At 32.0% G+C, this 15836-nt stretch overlaps 1 protein-coding gene across 2 annotated transcripts in view; it reads left to right on the forward strand.

Moving 5' to 3' along the window:
- Window positions 1-1157: 1157 nt before the first annotated feature.
- The window catches only part of LOC140437250 (inter-alpha-trypsin inhibitor heavy chain H4-like), a 57190-nt gene continuing 42511 nt past the window's right edge, over window positions 1158-15836 (forward strand). Inside the window, exons 1-4 of one of the 2 annotated variants that reach the window (XM_072526661.1) lie at window positions 1158-1357; window positions 13017-13262; window positions 14479-14682; window positions 14823-15086. In XM_072526661.1, the coding sequence (XP_072382762.1) occupies window positions 1238-1357; window positions 13017-13262; window positions 14479-14682; window positions 14823-15086 (834 nt within the window). In that variant the 5' untranslated portion in view covers window positions 1158-1237. The remainder of the gene's footprint in view (window positions 1358-13016; window positions 13263-14478; window positions 14683-14822; window positions 15087-15836) is intronic. The other variant, XM_072526660.1, reaches the window with a different exon arrangement.

Below are 15836 nucleotides of genomic sequence, written 5' to 3' on the forward strand. Positions count from 1 at the left end.
CTACGACCTTTTCCAATAGGTGGGTTGAAAACAGTGGAATAACCTTACATAAAAACATTCGCGAATTGGTAATATTTTTATCAACCGAACATTGTGAAACAGTGTGCCCTTCGTTTAACCAGATTTCATCTAAATAATAAATTGTTTTTCCTACTGTTCGGAACCTTTTAATTGATAATTATTTCTTACAATTAATAATTGATTAGATATTCCCTTCTCCAACAAAAAATATAATCTTTGTCAAGAAGTAAAGCTCTTTTATTATATTTTTTTCACGAAAAAACTATATAACAATAAAACACTGAAAACCTTTGTTGTCAAAACTTTTTTGGCTGAAACAGCTGTACCTAGTGATAAAAAAATATAACAAATTTGGAGAAAAAGTGTCCGGAAACGTGAAAAGTTAATAGAACAATGTTGGGTGTGTGAAAATCTCGTATCGCATTAATTAATCCAGTCATCATTTACAATTCAAATGAAGATACCGACCACAGCGATTATGGGTATGGATCTAATTCTTGATTACACTACAAGACAATATATTTTCATTTTCCCAATAAGAAAAATTTTGAGAGTTATTGTTATTATTTTATCAGCAAATACTTATAATACAATTTAAAAACAATAGAAATTGTATTTTTTTTCTATTTTTACTATTTTCTACTAGCTTTCTCAGCACAGCGAACCGTTTACGTTAAAGATTGTATCTCTAATCCGAAATAGCAGCAAATTCGTAAAATATACTTTAGCAGTAAGATCCATTGAAGAAGAAAAGTATTCAATTGTGAAATTTAGTATTTTAAATACAAATATCTTCAAGTTTTTGTGATTTTTTTGGTATCTTCATGAACATAAAGAGATGTTTAGTATTGTTTATTAATGCTCCTAGGTAGGAATTAAATAAAAATTGTTATTCCAAGAGCTTAAGTTTAATCGTTAACCGCTGTGTTTGTATAACTAAATAAACAATAAAACAAAATATTTTTTCTATGAAAACCACAACTTAGAAACCGGACTACAAAAGAACTCATTATTAGTCCCATTCCTTAATGATTTTTCAATGATTGAACATTTATCACTAATTTGTTATCTTTGGGTTAACCCTCATTAAATACTACTAATACTAAATGGTAAGAATGTTGCCTAATTCATATATATTTACGTATTTCATGTTTATCTAAATTTAGTTTATAGTAGTCGGTGACATCGTCGTTTTTACAGTGGAAAATTAAGCGACATGAAGACTATCATTTTTGAATGTGTGATTTTTTTGAGTGTAGGATTTACGATATGTGCCCCCAATTTAGTGTTAACGACAGATGCTACGTCTCCAAAGACAGAAAATGAACAGAAAGAGGTAAGAATAAGAATAATTTTCTTTTATTTAGGTCCCTCCTCCTAATGGAGCCAACCATGGCCATTTTGAGTTTGTTAACTACATTTTTAAAGTGCTCCATTTTCTCGGATATTTAAAGCAAAATATTATTTTTATACTTTCTGGGTTTTATTTTATTGAATAATTTGCGTGGTCACTGTTAGTACTGCATACTTTTTTAATCATTTTTATATATTATTAGTGTCATTTCACATTTATTTTTTATCTTCTATAACTTATAACTCTTATAATCTTAAATACTAACGTTTCTATAATAGCTCTATCACCAACTACTCTCAACATACTTTCAAAAATGAATATATTCTTATAAGGTGAAATTACTTCTTGTCATTATGATGTATATGTAAGCATTATACAGTGTGGAAACCACTTATGGAATAAAATTGTTTGTGTCCTTATTATACAAAATAATAAAAAACTCACCCTGTACACTCAAATTTATACTTAAAAAGCGCACATTTAAATTTAAAAGTTAAAGTATCTCAACGTTTTTTATTATTTTCTAAAATAAGGACACAAACAATTTTATTCCGCAAGTGGTTTCCACACTGTATATTTAACGTCAGAAACAAAATACAATTTATCTAATGGAATTTTAAGTAAACTCTATCAAATTAAATTTATAATGAATTAATTTATAACTACTGTACGTATTGATCTCTTTCACAAGAAAAATGAAATTCCTGTAGGTGGCTGTATGATACTATGACTAAGAAGATAAGATATTGCGCATAAGTCGTGACGTAATTGGAGAGCTGCACGTTCGTAATGTCAGTTTTTTGTATGCATCAATAAATAATCTTTAATAAATAGTTTGGAGATATCCTTTTGTGTATGATTATTGTAATTAATAAACCTTTATTTAATATTATTATTTTGTTAATTGAATAATTTCATCACAGAATACATACAAATTCCATTTAACTTTAACAATAATTCAAATTCTACTCTCCAATGACGGCATGCGCGAACACGACCGATTTTGTGATACAGGAAGATCCTATCTTGTTAATCATAGTATCATGGGTGGCTGTATACCATGAATCATAAAAACTTTTATTTAAAAAAATTCTGTGTAAAAGGTATATATCTCTTTCAGTGCTGCTTTTTTTTCAGCAAACAAAAAAATATTTTTTGCCTAAAATGTACTTAAAACAGTTCGTATAACACTTTTTGGACATTAAAAAAATATAACATGTATATATAAAAAAATAATTATGGGTTCATTTGTACCCAAAAGTACTAATATCTAAAAAACTAGCGCGTATGAAACATAAAAAAGCAATTTCTTTCTTTTTGAAGGCACAAATGGACATGGCACTTCTGACATTTCCATCTTGATTTTCCTGTACAAACAGGGTTTTTGCATCTTAAGGTTAAAGGTAGCTGTGGTTGCTCTGGAAAATGTCCAATATTATCAAATTGCACCTCAGTAAGAGGTCTAATTTCAACGTTTTGGCGTTTTGCAGCTACTTCTGGACTAAATGTATCGCTTGAATGTCTTTCCCGTTTTCGGTTATTGAAAGAGTTGACTTTTATTAGGGCTTCACCAACTTTCATCCTAAAGTGTTTGTTAGGGTCATGTCAACTGCATGAAAGATTAGTCGAAAAGTCCATTTTCTGCAACGATTTCTTGTTCTGTAAAACGCAATAAGAGCATTTCTTTTATTTATGCCACCCATGGACTTGTTATCATTTTTTATAACTTCGGATCGACTTACGTCAATGAGACATTTTGTTTCATCATTTTCTGTACCAACCCCAATGACGTTGGATACCATTATCAATGGCTTGTTATCTAACCATCTGGTTACTACAATTCCATCAGAGGAGATAATTTGTTTCGTTGTTCCTCTCTGGTTTTTTGAAAAATCTTTTTACATCAGTTAGAGGTCCCTCTCTGGTTTTTTGAAAAATCTTTTTACATCAGTTAGAGGTAGTTAACTATGGAGGACATAGAAAGTCTATTGATCCTCGCAGTATTAGCAACAAGTATTGATTTTTGGTTGAGAATTTAGAAAATAATTGTCACAGTACAATGCATGCTTATTAGGTTCAAGTATCGACTTCCATCGAAGAAGTCGAAGAACAAAGAGAACTGCCCGAGGAACCAAACGAAATTATCCCTCCAACATCACCGGAAGAAATAAACGAACTAATTAAAAAAAGTTCGCCGAAGAAAACACCTGGACCAGATCAAATAAAAAACAGAGTTCTGAAATACTTACCGGCGAGAGCCATAGTATTTCTAATGAACATAATCAACGCGATGCTAAGATACAGCTAATTCTCAAATCGATGAAAGGAGGCCCATGTCATCATGATCCCAAAGCCAGGAAAAGACAGTGTATTCCCTCAAAATTACAGGTCAATAAGATTACTTCCAGAAATTAACAAGATTGTGAGAAGAGTCATCCTATCAGGCTACAAGCCGAAACAAATAGGCTAGAAATAATCCCAATAGTGCAGTGTGGATTTAGAGCAGAGCACTCTAGCAAGCTGTAAGTACTCAAATTAACAAAGTACATAGCAGCTGGTTTCAACTATAGACAGTGCACAGAAGCAGCCTTCCTGGACGTAAACAAAGCTTTTGACAGAGTCTAGCATAAAGGGCTAATCACATTCAGTGGAGCAATGACGAGATTAATCTCTTCGTACTTGGGCAACCGGAGCTTTAGCGCTCGTATAGGACAAGTTCTGTCCAAGCTTGAAACCTCGGAGGCGGACAGGAAGCGGTCCTGTCACCTCTACTGTACACAATATACACCACCGATGTTCCATGAATACCAGGAACTCTACTAAGCCTTTCGGTTGATGACACGGCGATAGCGGCCAAGTTCGCCCAATCGCCTTAAGCTCCGAAAAAATGCAAGAGGTACTCTTTAAAAAGGAAGATCAACAGCCAGAGGACAAAGAACTAACTTTCAAAAAACACGTAGATGCCACAATGCAAAAAAGTCAACGTGGACGAAAACATCAATAAGAGGACTCGCAGGTAGTAAAAGTAAACTGAGGACCCAAACCAAGATAAGGCTAATAAATAGTGTCATTCTACCGATACTAACATATGCATCTCTCGCATGGGGACACATCTGGAATACCACAAAGAAGAGGATACAAGCGGCACACAACAGCAGCCTAAGAGAGGCAGTTAACGACCGAACTACGTCTCAAAACGATTTTTTATTCAGAGAACTGCAGCAAGTCAGAGTGTCTGAAATAATGAAGGAAAAAGCCAGGATAAAATTAGCCGAACTGGAGAATCACTTAAGTCCCATAATGCGAGAGATCGTAAGATACGACGCTTTCCACCGATGAAAGTACAAAAGACCTAAGCAACAAATAGTGGAATAAAATAAAAATAAATCCCGGAGGGAAAATAAATAAACAAATTTACCAGAGAAAAGGCAAAACAAATAAACAAGAAATAAAGTGAATAGTTCGTAGCTCTAACAACGAGGACAACCACAGCACTGTGTAGGCCTTAGGAATTTAGATTTTTCAATACACTAATAAGATTTTTTTCAGACCTCCTCCTCCTCTATCCTTTATCCTTGATAGCGCACTTTATTTGGTCTGACCATCGGAGTGGCGATCTTCCTCGAGTTCTTTTACCATCTACCTTGCCTTCAACCACCAACCTCTCCATGCCTTCCATTCGTCTGGCAATGTGTCCAAAGTACCTCAATATATTTTGGTTGATGATTGTAGTAAGCCTAGTATTGATGTCGAGTTCTGTCAATATTGAGACATTTGTGCGATGTGCTGTCTAGGGTATGCGTATCATTCTACGATATACCCACATTTCAAAGGCCATTATACGTCGTGAGTCGGACTTTTTAACGGTCCAAGTTTCTGACGCATAGGTAGCGATAGGAAAGACATCCTACAAAAAAAACCACAAAAAACACAAAAAAAATGATTTTTTTTTTATTTTCTATAAGCTATATTTTAGCAATTATAAGTTTTTTAGAAAAAATGTAGTTTTTGAGTTATTCGTGAAACATCGATTGTAAACTATTGATTTTTCAAAAATAAATTCTATGGAATATATTTTTATATCGATTACCAATAGAAAATCATTATTTTCAATATAAAGATTCCAACCTCAAGCTGGGCTGGATTTCACCCTCGAAAGTAAAATCACACGTCGGCCTAGGGTAAATTTTGCTTTTGTAGATATTGCCTACTTACTGTTAAAATTTCAAAAAAATTGATGCATGTTGATGAAATTCTGAGTTAAAAACCCTATTACACTTCATTATATCATGAATTAATATATTTAACACTAATTTAAGAAACGTGCATCGACACTAAAATAGTAAAAGAATATTTTCGTTGTAAATAATTATAAACTTAAGTTTCATCAAAAATCAATCAACTATATGGATTCCCTGAAAATTTTTCTCACCAGAGTCTCACCACTGGACTTTACTAAAAACTTTCCTGTGCTATCAGAAATATAATAGGCATGTTAAATACCAATTAATATGATTGCCATGCGAATACCACATTACTTTGAAGTTTTATCACAATACCTGCTTCTAATGTAATATTACACGTAACAGCTAAACATGTGTTTAAAAATTTCAAGTTCCATTGGTTTAAAAAACCTAAATATACAGATTAATGTAAGCGAAAATATAGAGAGTGTGAAAATTTTGAATATTTATGTATGGTAATGGATATACTCGTATAATATATATATATATATATATATATATATATATATATATATATATATATATATATATATATATGAAAATTACTTAGTTCTCGGGAAAAACCGCGTTGAGAATTTATTACTCAACGTTTCGGCACCCATTTTGGAGCCATGCGCTGACGTGGTCTGAACTGATGTGGCCTGAGCGGTGTGGGCGGGAGGTCGCTGAAGCAGGGGTCGCCATGTAGCCGGCAATCGTTTCGCATCATCGCGCGTGTTCAGGCTGTTAGGCCGTTTTTCGATTTCGATAGCTTCACGAATGATTCTCGATTTTAAGGAGCGGATGGGGGCGATGGTTTATGCTTTTTCGAAATCTATTTTGTGGCCTGTTTGAATATGATGTTGGGCTAGGGCTGAAGTAGTATCGGAATGTTTGACAGATATAGAATGTTCGTAAATACGGTTATGGATTCGTCGGTTTGTCTGTCCGATGTATGTACGTGGGCAACTGGAACAGGGTATCTCGTAGACACCATGGTGTTCATTAGGGATTTGGTCTTTTACGGATCTGACGAGATTGGACAACTTGGAGTGAGTAGTGAAGATGGTTTTGATATTTAGAGGAAGAAGAGTTCTACTGATTTTATCAGTGACACCTTTAATAAAAGGTAGAAAGATTTTGGGTTGATCCGGCGGCAAGGTTTCTTTTTTGGATGGAATGGGGTTTAGATGTTTTTGAATGCTCTTATTGATTTGGGTTTTGTGGTAGCCGTTTTGTAAGAGTGTTTGCCTTATTGAATTAATTTCGGATGACCTATGATTGTTGTCGCTAAGTCTTATGGAACGAGAAATAAGAGTGTTGACAACTGAATTGAGTTGGGCGGGGTGATGATGTGACTGGGCATTAAGATATCGGTTTGTATGAGTGGGTTTCCGGTACACAGAATAGGAAAAAGTGTGAGGTAAGTTTTTCTGAATAAGAACATCAAGGAATGGCAAAGACGCTTCAGACTCAACTTCCATCGTGAATTGAATACTAGGATGTATCCCATTCAGGTGGGAGAGGAAGAGATCTAACGTGTCTTTACCATGAGGCCAAATGACAAAAGTGTCATCAACATACCGTAACCAGCAGGTGGGTTTGAGATTTGATGAGGACAGGGCTGCTGTTTTGAAATGTTCCATGAAAATATCAGCTATTACGGGAGAGAGGGGTGATCCCATTGGGGCACCTTTGATTTGACGATAGAAATGATTTTGGAATGAAAAGTATGTATTAGACATGCAGTGTTTTATAAGAGATAGTGTGTCTTGGGCGATTTGATGTTTAGAGTCCAAGATGGAAATGGTTTCATCGATGGGAATGTTGGTGAACAAAGAAACAATGTCAAAACTAACTAGAATATCTGAGGGTGAAATAGAAATATTTTTCAGAAGATCAATGAAATGAAAAGAGTTTTTGACAAAAGACGAGGCTTTTTCGGCTAATGGTTGCAAGGATAAAGCGAGATGTTTTGCCAATTTCTGAGTGGGGCAGTTGTATGCACTGACGATGGGTCTTAGGGGAACATTGGTTTATGGATTTTTGGAAGGCCGTATATCTTTGGAATTCGGGATGATTTTTCTCTGGGTATAAGATATTTTTTGATGTCTGAAGGTAGAGTAGACTTATTTATGATGTATTTATCAGTAAGTTATAGACAGTAAGTTACAGACTTATATCAGTAAGTTATGTAAGTAGGAAATAAAATTCTATTTTTTCTATATCTCAATATTTGTCACGATTTTTTGACTTCTTGAAGAAAAAACTGCAAATTTATTAGAATGATTAGATGCTAACAACAGACGAACTTCAACAACAATTTAATGTTTGATATAATAAATATCTTAGGAAACACAGTGAAGACTTAGTAGAGAACACGATAACAAAGAATGAACACGCGATGAATACGCTACCCAGAGGCAACACGTGAAGCAAACAGTACGACTGGAGAAGAACAATACTGGGGAAGCATTTAAAAAAAGCCAACAACAAAGTATCCGGACCAGAAAGTATAAAATGGAATTGTTGAAATATATAGGAGAAAGGATCTTATTTGTTCGACTGTTGTTTAATAAAATGAAAACAGGAGAAGACATTTCAAGTGAATACGATGTATAACACATGTCGTCAATATCTAAAAAAGGCAACTGTCTGAAGAAAATCTTGTTTGAAGTAATAAAAGATAAAATAGAACGATAGCCAGATCATGCCTCGAACATATATTTATCATAAGACAAGTCATCGAGAAAAACAAAGAGAAAAACATTGAAACACACGTCATCTTCATAGATTTGTAAAAAGCATGAGACACTGTATCCAGAAAACAATTATGGAAAGCAATGAAAAGGATGAACGTCGGAAAAAAATGGATAAATATAACACAAAGATTATATATAAGGTGAGAAAAGCATAAATTAAGATAGGAATAAATTAATAAAACCAATCGATGCAACAAAAGGTCTTAAACAAGGATGAGGCTTATCACCTACTCTTTTTAACATATATATTGAAGAAACTTTAAAAAGGTGGTATAGAAAATTCGGAACGATTAACATATTAATACAAGAAAATATATTGCGCTCAGTACTTTTCACAGATAATCAGGTAATTTTTGCAAAAAAAATAGAGAACATAGAATAAATTAAATTAAATTAAATTCTTTATTTTCTTTCTGACAAACATAGTTTATATAGAATTAGTCATAAATATACATTGCTAAAAAATAAACACTAAACAAGACATGAAATGAATTTAAAAGCTAAATGAAATACAGCTAATATCTAAGATCTAAAAAATTCTTCGACTGTATAAAACACTTTTTCACATAAAAATTGCCTAAGATTCCTCTTAAATACATTTATTGAACTAGTGGACTTTACAACTGTAGGTAAATGATTAAACACCTGTAGCCCGTATACTCTGGGCGATTTAAATTTAATGTTACCTTTTGAAAATGGTATATAAAGTTTATTACAATATTTAGTATTGAAATTATGCATATCACCACTCGTTTTAAACTGATGTAAGTTATTAAAAATAAAAACACATAATTCAAAAATGTATAGACACGCCAATGTTAAAATTTTATATTTTTTAAAATATTCTCTACAACTAGTTAGTCGGGAGACACCAGCGACACAACGCAATATTTTCTTTTGTATGACGAAAATACCATTTGCATAACCAGACATACCCCAAAAACATATCCCGTATCTTAGCCTGGACTCTACGAGTGCATAATAAATCATAATTAGCTGATTTTCCGTCAGAACATATTTTAAATTTCTAATTAGATAGTTAATGGAACTCAACTTCGAAACAACCGCTCCACAATGCAACTTCCAATCCAAACTTTCGTCAATCGTTATTCCCAAAAACTTGCCTGACGACACCGTAGCTATTTGCATGTTGTTAAAAATAAGCTGAAGATTTTCCAAGTATTTTTGTTTATTGTGAAAATGTATAACTTGCGTTTTTTCTGCATTAAGATGCAACGAGTTATCGCAAAACCAAGAATATAAAGATGAAAGAAAATCATTACATTGATGTTGAAGGATTACATTGGATTTGTTAGATAGAATAATTGACGTGTCATCCGCATATATAGTAAAATTTACCGCTCTGTCCACTTGTACGATGTCGTTAATGTAGACTACAAAGAGAATTGGTCCTATTATAGATCCTTGGGGAACACCCATGTTTGTAGTAACAAGATTAGATCTACAACTGGTCACAAAATCCTCGATCCTCGTCTGCAGGCTCACATATTGTTGTCTATTGTTTAAAAATGACATAATCCACTGTAAAGAGTTTCCTGTAATACCTATCTGTTTTAGTTTTTTAAATAATATTTCATGGTTGACACAGTCAAATGCCCTACTAAGATCACAAAATATTCCAATAGGACATTCGCCTGCATCAATCAAACTGGTTAAATGAGCATAAAATGCATGGACTGCCGTATTAGTAGATTTATTTTCTTGAAATCCATGTTGATTTATAGTTATGATATTATTGTAGACAAAAAATTGATGAGAACGATAAAAGTACGCAAGACTGCATACCTTGGACACATACTAAGAAATAATAAATATAGTCTTCTACAGGTCATCATGCAGGGTAGAGTCGATGGCAAAAAGGGAATAGGTAGAAAGAGGAAATCATGGCTGCGAAATATTCGAGACTGGACAAACATGACTGTAGACGAATTATTCCACGTTGCAAAAGACAGAGAAGCTTTTAAAAATGTGGTCGCCAACCTCCGTTAATGGGGACGGCATAGGAAGAAGAAGAAGAAGAAGATATTATTGTTTTTTAGATAATCATTTAATCTCTTTAAATATCCATACTCAAATACCTTTGAAAATATACTGGGAATTGTTATAGGCCTATAATTGCTGACCAGTTTTGGATCTCCTTTTTTAAAAATGGGAACTACTTTGCCTGTCTTTAAGTAATTAGGAAAATCCCCATTGCAAAAAGACAAATTGGTGAGATAAGTTAAAGGTTTGATTATAAAAGGTAAAACTTTTTTCACCAAAAATGCAGGTATCTCGTCAAAACCACTAGAGGATTTGTTTTTAAGTTTACTTTGCAAGAGTTCGATCAGTTCCTGCCCAGTAAATGGGTACAATTGAAAGAAATTTTCATGATCTATAATAATTGACTGACAGTCTTTGTCTACTGTATTACATGGAATTTTCGACACTTTTTGAAAAATCATTGACAATTTTCCACGTGATTTTATTGGGATTATCAGACGAAGTAATGATTTTCTGGTAATAATCTTTTCTTGTTTTGGTCAAAAGTTTTCTATGCTTTTTCCTTTGTTGTTGATAAAAATCTCTAAGAATTGGTACTGCCCTTGATAGAGGTTGTAGACCTAAACTTAAGCTTAGAAGACGAGATTAACAAAAGTTACCAGACTTTTAAGTATTTAGGATCGATAGTACATAGAGATAATACATGTCAACGAGATATAGAAATGACAATAGCTCGCGGAAAGCAAGCTACAAATCCACATAATGAGTTGATACGGAACAACCCTTCTACCAAAGAAAATAAAAAAAGAATCTTTCATAACATCTTGGGAAAACGTGGCCAGTGACAACAACAATACGAAATAAAATAAGAACAGTCGAATTGAACTTGGGAAAATATCTTCAAATTACCGGAAGGGATATAATAAGGACTGAGGGAATATGGAACTGGATGGAAGTAGAATGCTCAATAATAAAAAAAGTGTTATAAAATGGGAATCTCCAGAAAGAAGACAGGAGAGGAAGACCAGCTATAATATGGAGAAAACGACTATAGTGAATGCGATAATGGCTCAAAAGTGACTGGGAATATAGAAAGCTATGGAGGATTAAAAACTCGAACTCATGATGGAAAAATGCGGAAGAAAAAAGAAGATTACAAATTATTATCTTTATTTCTTACGAGATCTTTTAATTTTATTTATAAGGTATATGTTGTTATACATTTGGTTTTTTCTGCTAAGATTATCATACTATTATATTTTTTGCTTATTGTATTAAAAATTTTCGTTAATCTTTGTTGATCTTCTTCGGTCTCGGCGACTAAATGAAATGTAAGGCGACTTCGATGGTGCACAAAAATTAATATGGAGCCAATGGATGGCAATGATAGAGTTAAAGGAAATTAATAACATACCAGTAAGTAAATGGGAAAGATTCTTATCAGCACTATTTAACAAAAATGAAAACAATAATCAACACAACAACGTGCCTGAATTACGACTCGAAATAGAAATTAATGGACAGGAGGTTGAATACAAATGTTGATGGAGGTTGAATTGATGACAAAACTTTTCCAAAAATAATATTGCAATGCAAGATAAGAGATGCATGGAGAAATGGTATAATGATACCCATGTTCATCTGTGTTGGTGCTTTTGGAAACTGGCGTTTCACGTTGTGCTAGTAACCTGAAGAACTGGGGATACCAGGAGGACGATACCTGCGACTGTGGCGCGGTTCAAAATAGTCACCATCTACTATTATGCACAGAGATGAGAGAGACCTACACAGAAGAAGACCTATTTTTAGCGAATGACATGTGGCCAACCATTGGAAATACAAAATTTAAAACTGTTGGTATTCCGGACACGAAAAGTAAGTAAGTCCATATCCATGTTTAAAACAGGAGATAAAGAAGACCAAAACGACTATAGGGGTATAAATCTACTGAACACCATACTCTTACACCGTTTACTACAAAAATTTTAAGAGACAGAATCAATAAATTAATAACACTATCAGACGAACAACTGAGATTCAGATCCGGAATATCGTGCTTAAACGACGTGTTTGTAGAAGAAGAAGAAAAAGAAGAAGAAGAAGAAAAATCACAGAAAAGGCCACTGAATATAATAAACCGACATATTTATGCTTTTAGAACTAACAAAGACTTTCGATCGCATCCAAGTCGGAGATGTCTTACATATATATACATATATATATATATATATATATATATATATATATATATATATATATATATATATATATATATATATATGTATATATATATATATATATATATATATATATATATATATATATATGTATATATATATATATATATTATATAAAACAAATAAACCAATCAATATTATACAAAACATCGAAACCATCTACTTTATAATCGACTACAAGCAAAGATACATGGAAAATTATCGCAGCCCATACCAATACAAAGCAGAGTCAGACAAAGTAATTCGTTAAACTCACTGCTATTTAATAATTAATGGCAAAGAATGTATATCTCTATTTTTCTCATCTCATTAATTTCTATGTATTTAGATAATTTATCATTTCAATTCAATTTAAGACATTATGCATTTGATCGGAATAAAGAAAACATACTTAAACAATATTTTTTCATTTCAGGGTACTGAGAAACCACCAGATCTTATTATTTATGACTTTGGAGTCAAATCTAACATTTCCAATCGATATTCAACCACAGTTATTACAAGTAAAGTAAAAAATCCAGATGCTAATTCAAAAGAAGCTGTTTTTTCCGTTGTTTTACCAGAAAATGCATATATTTCTGAATTTGTTATGGAAATCAAAGGCAAACAGTACAAGGCCTATGTCAAAGAAAAAGAAGAGGCAAAGAATATTTATAACAAGGTAATAAACACAATTATTTGGGATTTATATAGGCTTATAAAAATATATAATTTGATTGGTCAGTACAATAAAAATGACAAGGTTTTAGCATAGAGTTTTATCCATACAATTTTAAACAATATAATATGTTTACAAACTACCTATCTTTTTATTGTAGAAAAATTATAAATGTCATCAATATTAACATTAATGATTTGTGAAATGGTTAAATTACCAACCAACTTCATCTAAATGGAAATTTACCAACAAACTACTCTAATTACGATTTGTGTATAGTATTTTTCATATAAAATTGCGTGCACGTCATTAAATATTTACGACGTCAGAACCCCATAGCGTTGCCAAAACATCAGAATAGTTAGTAAGTGAGGAATTTTTAAAATGTCAACTATTTGTCAAACTACTATCACAGTAAATACACTTGAGTTTTAAGATTCTGTAACACACTAAAATACATAAGAAAACATTTTAATACAAAATTATATATTCTAAATTTTAAACTAACCTCTTTCAGAGCATTAATAGTAAAAACGTCCCGCCATTATTTCTTGTTAAAAGTAATCTATCTTATATGAAACCTTATCAGCTTTCTACATACTATTTAGTTGTTTTGGCATAGCACAATCACAATACACAACAATAATTAGTTTTTAAAGCTATTAATCTAAATTTAATATGTATTTATAAATACAATTTATTAATATATAATATATTATGATCAAATTGTGTAAGAAATCAAAAAATAAACAAAATTCTTACTCTAAAAAAGCGGCAACACTTTAAACAATTTTACCACACGCTGAACTGTCAAAAAATTTGAAGTATTCTCTTTATCAATTGCGTACAATTGTCTAATATATTTAATTAAAATTATTATTTTGTGGAATATTAGACTTAAAGAGTTATTTCATAAAATTTATATTAATAATAATAACAAATGTTTTTGGTTATTTAATCAATATATTTCTAAAATTCCCAATATAATGATGATTACGTTTTTCTGATTATTATACCATGTTGACGCCTATGAAACATCGAGTAGTTCCGTATGGGTTTCGTATTATTAGCTGTGTTAGGAAAATTTAAACTCTAAGGTAGACGTTCTGGAAATTTTAAATATTAGTGACGTCACTTTATATAAAGTGTGACTGCACGCATTTTTATATGAAAAATACTATAATGACTTGTTGTGTATATACATATTAACTCTTTTTAGGCGGTACAAAGTGGTCAAAGCGCAGGTTATGTAGCAGTAAGTGCTAGAGACTCAAACAGATTTACTGTATCTGTCAATGTAGAACCAGAAACCAAAGCAATATTTTATCTTACTTACGAAGAACTCTTACAAAGAAAAAATAATAAATACGAACTGGTGTTGAATATTCACCCTGGACAAATTGTGAAGGATTTACATGTAGAGGTAAAAGTATTATAGAGCATCAGTTTGTTAAATTTTCAAACTATTTTGTGACTTACTTATTTCTTTTATGTTATTTTGCCATACGTAAGTATTACACACTTAATATTAAACGATAATTTTAATTATATTTTTATATTTAGGTTATCGTTAACGAAACTAGGCCTTTGAAATTCGTAAAAACTCCATCACTACGTTCTGGAAATGAAATAGGCAAAAATGACGAAACGTTAGATCCAGCTTCAGTAGTTAATATTATAAATTCAACTAGCGCAGTTGTAACCTTTAAACCTGATATAGAAAAACAGAAGAATTTCATTAAAACTCTTGGCGGTAAAGAAAATGAAGGTTTAACTGGGCAGTTTATTGTTCAATACGACGTTGAAAGAGATCCATCTGGCGGTGAAGTAAGTATATTATTTTATTATTCACATTTCAAATTTCAAACATCGTTTTAAATAAATAATGCCACTACTGATGAGAAAATACAAAAAGAGTTTTGAGTTTGTCTACAATTCCCTGTAGTTGCAAGCTTGTAAGTTACATGGTCTTTTGGGAGCCAATGAAATCGTAGTATATATAGACCAAGGCGGATCTGTTTTGAGGTGGATGTGAGAGGTAGCATTCGGATTTTTAGGTTAAGTGATACCTTCATCAATAATAATTGACTGATCCTTCCTCTAAAATAGGTCGGGAACATTAATTAAAAAATTAAAATATTTAAAAATTACTTACAGAAAATAAAATAGCGACAATTAAATTTTCAATAAGATACGGCTGGTTAAAAATGTTTTAATTTATTACGGTTCCTGCAAAACAGAAATAAATAGAAAAAAGAGGGGGAAACAAGCCTTTTCTTTTTCAATGTTTTTCAACCACTTAGATTACACTAAGAACCTTCCTAATTCGTTTAAAAAATATATATAATATAGTAAAACAGTGCTCCAAATTTTATTAAAATTCATTTAACAGATTTCGCATAATAATTTTGCGATCTAATTTTTTTTTTTAAATTGAATTTTTTCAAAATCTTGCCCAACAAAAACTAGGCCATATAGAAGTTTGCCAATTTTTTTACTTATAAAAACGTACTTAACATTTCTAAGTTACTTTATGGAATTAAAATCAAATTATTTGAACGGTCTCAGGACTGCTTT

This window comes from Diabrotica undecimpunctata, chromosome 3 (assembly GCF_040954645.1).
Source record: "Diabrotica undecimpunctata isolate CICGRU chromosome 3, icDiaUnde3, whole genome shotgun sequence".
Lineage (NCBI taxonomy): Eukaryota > Metazoa > Arthropoda > Insecta > Coleoptera > Chrysomelidae > Diabrotica > Diabrotica undecimpunctata.